The following is a 5,555-nucleotide window of genomic DNA, read 5'->3' on the forward strand; positions in this document are numbered from 1 at the left end:
CCATTGGAGAAATGAGATGTTGTACTACATCTTGGATAAATTGCCATTTAGGATGAATTTATGACTTCCAAAAAGCAAAAAAATCTCAAAAATATTTACAAGAAGACAATGAAACAATTTTAGTGCCTCATCTATGTCCCAAGAAAAGTTTGTAGCTGCCAAAACCATCACTATTTTCTTATGGCCATCTTCACAAGTGAGACTATTGTTTACACCATCTACCTGAACTAGAAGTTCAGATTTGACCTTTCGAGATGATTCATGTTCCCTTGAAGCCTTGAAAATTGAGATCATGAAGAGTTAGGGGAAAAGAAAGGGGGAAAATGAGGGGGCGGCTGGAAAGGTTAAGGGAAAAGGAAGGGGGAAAGGGAGGGGGGCGGCTAGAAGGGTTACAGGAAAAGAAAGGGGGTAAGGGAGAGGGGGAAGGGGGAAAGGGAGGGGGGCAGTTAGGGTTATGGGAAAAGGAAGGGGGGAAGGGGGGAAGGGGGAAGGGAGTGGAGCGGCTGTGAGGGTTAGGGTATTTAGTTTTAGGGTTAAGATTTTCTTTTTATACCTTTTTTTTAGATTTAATTAAACCGGTTTGGTTTGGTCCGATTCAATCGGTTTAAGCTTTTTTAAACCGGAATCGAACCGAACCGGTCAGTTTTTTTTTATTTTTTAATCGGTTTATTCGGTTTTTTTATCAGTTCAGTTTTTTCGGTTAATTTTTTCTCAGTTTTTTCAGTTTAATTGGTTGGTCGGTTTTTTTTAATATTCCTAAGCACGACTATAAAATCTTGAAAACCAGCAATCTTTTGAGAATCATAGGCATTCCCACCTCTTTTTTTATCTTGAAACAGAATTGTGTTGGAATCATCTCCTAGCAACGAAGGAAAATTTGAAGAAATGAACATGATTGCAAGAGTGGTAAACTGATTTTCCCTAACATCATGCAGAAAACTGGCATAAACAACCACAAGATCCCAAACAACTCTTTTATCTTAATCCTCTTTTCGATACCAAATAAAGAAAGGGTCACGATTAATAACTTGAATATCAACAGCACCTGACCATCCAATAGCTAAACCACCAGCCAAACCTTAATCGCCTCTAGTTCGGTTTTTCCTAACAATCTTTGAAACAACCTCTGAGCCATTCTTTGTTTCCACGAGGAAAACAAAGTTTGGGGGATGAGACCTAAAAATCCCTTTATAATCCTGAACTATTAGGGGTTCCCCATGCCCTGGAAATTTCATGATAAAAGCCTCATTGATCATGTTGGTTTCCTCCACCACTTCAACAGATACATCACTCGTACACTTCTTTTCCTGTTTCTTGTTGAGTCAGAATTGACAAGAGTCGACTCTACTTCAGTATCCTTCCATCCCCTCTTCAGAATTCCCTCGGATGTTGTATGTATCGACTCATTAGATGTTTGTGGTGGAATTTTATCCCTGTCTTGTCTTTAAGCTGCCTACTTTTATCCAACCTGATTAGACTTTTGAGTCTTGCATTATTAGAAGTCCTTAAACAAAAGCTAGGCTCATTGTCCATTGAAGCTCTAGACCTATTTGGAATTGGTAACTCCACTTCAGCAGCCTTCAAAATGATAGGTTGCAGATTTCCTGTCTTTTGAACAACAATTAAGTATTCATACTGCAATTCCACCAATCCTGATTGAGAAAGATTTTGCGGATCCAAGTTGCGCAATGAATCTTGTAATGCTGATATTGGGGCATTTTTCTGAAAAGTCTCACCAGCAATAAATGAAAATAAATGTTCTTATGAAACCTCTGCAGCGTTCGAATTGATTGGATTTGAATCCCTGATACTGTGCTCAGAAGCACTGCGCAAACCTGTAATTGAATCCTTTCCTAACCCATCAAAATTTCGTTGCTCCAAAACTGGCAACGAGGACAGAGGAGGCACGATGTTTATCGACTTTCCCTGATCACCAGCCATAAGAATGCGTTCCTTTTGACTCCAACCAGACTAATCTGCTGCATGCTTATGGCAAGGGAGGTTTGGTTTGCAGCACCTAACCCAGGTGCTCAACTTTTTACTTAGAAGTATAAGGATTGGCCTTAAGAATGCCATGTTGCTCCTGCTAAAATGAAGGAACACCCACAATCACCTAGTAATTTTCTCCATTGAAAATGGCAACTCTCATTCCTTTCTTCAAGGGTTTTTCTTTTTACATCGATTAGAACCTGGACTTTAATAATGCTCTCTTGATCGTCTCTAACACCAAGCAAATCCACATCCAATCGAGCTCCTTTTTTTTCTCCCTTTCTCCTTAGTGCGACAGTTCGAAAGCAGTCCCAAAATTTATTACCTAAAAGTAGACTGTAAAATGCATCTTCATCACTTTCTTTATCCTAATCCCATCTTTGCAAATCTAATATACTGTTTTTGAAAAGCCAGAGGCCACCCTCGAAACCTTCTGCGTATCACATTCAATATCAAAAAAGAACTGAAAGTACCCTTCATCGTATTCCTACTACACCTGAAAACCTGTCGCACTTTGCCATTCCATCTCCATCATTCCTTTAACACCAATTTGTTGATAGGTTTATCTGGGAAAACCTTGCCAATAAGACAGTCTCCTCGTCCTCCTCCAAGTCCGATTAATCCGGAGGTGGTAAGAAAGAAAGACCATTAAAGGCCATGAAACAAGAAAGAAAGAAATCACAGGAAGATCTGCAACATAACAAGAAAAGCTATCCTGCAGAATTGTAAGATACTCCAAGGGAAGAAAAGACTAGGAACGTTCCTAAAAATGGATTCCAAAACTGATAGTCAATCTCATTCTTCAAGCCTCATGTTACTCTTTTACACCTTCACATTCAAGATATGTACTTGGAGGTCTTCGCTTAAAGCTTCAGGAAAGGTACCTTGGATCTCCCAATTAAATAATATATACATATATTCGTAAGTGAATTATCTCAATATATGGATTTAATGCTTATTATTAATAAAATTTAAAACAAATTTCTTATAATACGTAAATATTAAATCACTAGAAAGGACCTTAAAAGATCTGTTTTAAAATATATCCCCTAATAAAAAAATAGTGCTAACAACAATACAGCAACTATGCCTAATGCCTTTGTTTTTTCTAGTGCATTACAATAATTTATATTTTTTAAAATTAGAATAATAATGGTATAATTAAATTAATCTAAATAATATTATATGTTTTAGGCACAAACTAGAAAATTGGTTTAAGAAGCTCAGCATTGAAATTGAAAAGATAGATGGATGGATACTGGTTTAACTATATAAATTCAAATAATTAATTGTCAATCAACATTTTACAGATAAAAAGGCCGTGAAGTAACCCTTATATATAGTTAGGGAGGCGAACAAAGGAAAGGCAAGGTTCCAGTTGACCCAAAAGACTAGCAACTAGCGAGGCAAGTGCACGTTAAAAACGAGTGAAAAGAGTAATTACATACAAAAATGGCGTTCGTAACTTCATTTTTGTGCTTCTTTAGTGGAGGAGAAGAAGAACCCTAAAAAGCTCACTTCATCTTCTTCGAAGTAAGTCCCTTTATCTTTCCTTGAAATACTACAGTCGTTACTGTCTATCCTCTTTCAAAAAGATTTGTCAGACAGATCCAAGGATTCGAAGATCTTTGTTTCTGACTATGACCCAGATGCATTTTTCTTTATTTTTCGGCTTACTAGCTCTGTCAGTTATGACTTCTTTTGGTTTCAAGTCACAAACTTTACTATGATTTAACAATCTGTTTATTAATTTCTTAAGCTGTGTGATTTGGGTTTGAATTAATTTTCATGTGTCTACAATCTTTTTGGAGATTTTTAGGTGAACCCAATTTGGAGAATTTTTAGATTAGCACAATGCTGACAACAGATATTGTGTTAAGGTGAAATAAAGTTATCTTGAATTGTAGTGGTTTGAAATAATGGATGAAGATAACAGTTTGAATATTCGTAATTGGGGTTACTATGAGCCAACAACTGTTAAAGGAAATCTGGGTCTTCAGCTCATGGCTCCAACAATGCCTGAGAAACCCTTTTCGGGTTCGCGCAGTGCTGCCATCATGACTAGTATGAATGAAGGTTTTCATCATAGGGATATGGGGGTTTCGCAGCACATGTTCCCTATGGAGCACATGAGGGATCCTTCAATTGACAAGAGAGAAAAGTTTCACCATGTATTCACTGGAAACCATGATTATGATGTGGTTTTTCCGGAAACATCTTCAGCTAATCATATGCAAATGTTTCAACCACCTAATTCGGCAAATGATGAAACACTGGACCAAGTTGAAGGTGCTGGTGTTGTTGAAAAGGAAAATGGTCCTGATAAGAAGAAGCAGCGTCCTAAAGCCTTGAAATGCCTTAAAGCAAAGAAGGGTAAGAGAGGCCCTCAAGTACCCAAGCCTGACGGTAGTACTTCTGCTCAACAAGGAAAGTCTGCCAAGAAAACTGTTGAAATTATGATAAATGGGATCAGTATGGACATTTCATTATTTCCTATACCAATTTGCTCATGCACTGGCACCCCCCAACAATGCTATCGTTGGGGTTGTGGTGGGTGGCAATCAGCTTGTTGCACGACATGCATTTCTGTGCATCCCTTGCCTATGAGTATGAAACGACGTGGTGCAAGGATAGCAGGGAGAAAAATGAGTTTAGGAGCTTTTAAGAAGGTCATAGAGAAACTTGCTGGTGAAGGCTATGACTTCTCTAATGCAATTGATCTCAGAACACATTGGGCTAAACACGGTACAAACAAGTTTGTCACTATCAAGTAGATGTCCCATGTGAATTCTCTTTCTGCTTGCACTCTTAGCTTTTTCAATATTGATGCCAAGGAAAATGCTGTAGAGATGGGATTTATTTAATACATTTGTACCTCATAGTTTCTTTTTCTCCTGGCCTTTAAATTATATGCGATTGAGTTATTTTCTTCTCATTGCTGCTGCTAATTGTTAAGACATTTCCTTGATTCTTATATTAATTATGTATGTGTATTCAATTAAATCTGAATTAATATAAATTCAAAATAAAAATCTATTTTTGGTGAATCTGGGTGCCTCATTCTTTATGCAGTTGTTGCAGCTCGTGTAAATGAATGAATGCTCATGACATACCTGTGTTCTAGTCTCTGATTTTGTGAGGTATTTTTTTGAGGCTTGCCACTTTGTTAGTGAGGAATTTGCTATTTGCTCGTAAGTCTTGGTTTTGGCAAGATGGTGCGGTTTCATCAGACAATCAGTTGGTATTCTTGTTGGTGTTTTGAAAAATAAATTAGTATATGATGCGTTTTGCAATTCAGATGTTGGAGTAATAGGTAGCTAATGATTTCTGGTGTCTTATCATCTAACTTAGATTGATGTGGGGTGTTTGTTTGGGTCTCTTTCACGAAATCATATAACCTGCAGATCATGTTCTTGTGCACCTCACTGTAGTTGTTGAGCTACTTCTTTAATCATCATAGTTGCTGCAGTATCAGAATGTTTCTTTCCATTCTAGGATAATCCGACTTAAGAGTACATTTTGCTTCTTTCTTTGCAACACTATGTTTGGATATGATAAGGGTAAGA

The 5,555-nt window shown here is 37.4% G+C and overlaps 1 protein-coding gene across 2 annotated transcripts; it reads left to right on the top strand.

The window, feature by feature from the left end:
- Positions 1-3,286: 3,286 nt before the first annotated feature.
- Positions 3,287-4,881, top strand: LOC133677958 (protein BASIC PENTACYSTEINE2-like). 2 transcript variants are annotated; one of them, XM_062100104.1, is made up of 2 exons: positions 3,287-3,522; positions 3,801-4,881. In XM_062100104.1, the coding sequence occupies exon 2, from the start codon at positions 3,909-3,911 to the stop codon at positions 4,761-4,763; it is 855 nt and encodes a 284-aa protein (XP_061956088.1). In that variant the 5' UTR covers positions 3,287-3,522; positions 3,801-3,908; the 3' UTR covers positions 4,764-4,881. The 2 variants fall into 2 exon arrangements, with proteins under 2 accessions (XP_061956088.1, XP_061956087.1); XM_062100103.1 differs by having other exon boundaries at positions 3,809-4,881.
- Positions 4,882-5,555: the final 674 nt, after the last annotated feature.

Source organism: Populus nigra, chromosome 18 (genome assembly GCF_951802175.1).
Source record: "Populus nigra chromosome 18, ddPopNigr1.1, whole genome shotgun sequence".
Classification (NCBI taxonomy): Eukaryota; Viridiplantae; Streptophyta; class Magnoliopsida; order Malpighiales; family Salicaceae; genus Populus; species Populus nigra.

Coding starts and splice junctions, on each gene's coding strand:
- LOC133677958 (XM_062100104.1), top strand. CDS start 3,909: ATGGATGAAGATAACAGTTTGAATATTCGTAATTGGGGTTACTATGAG.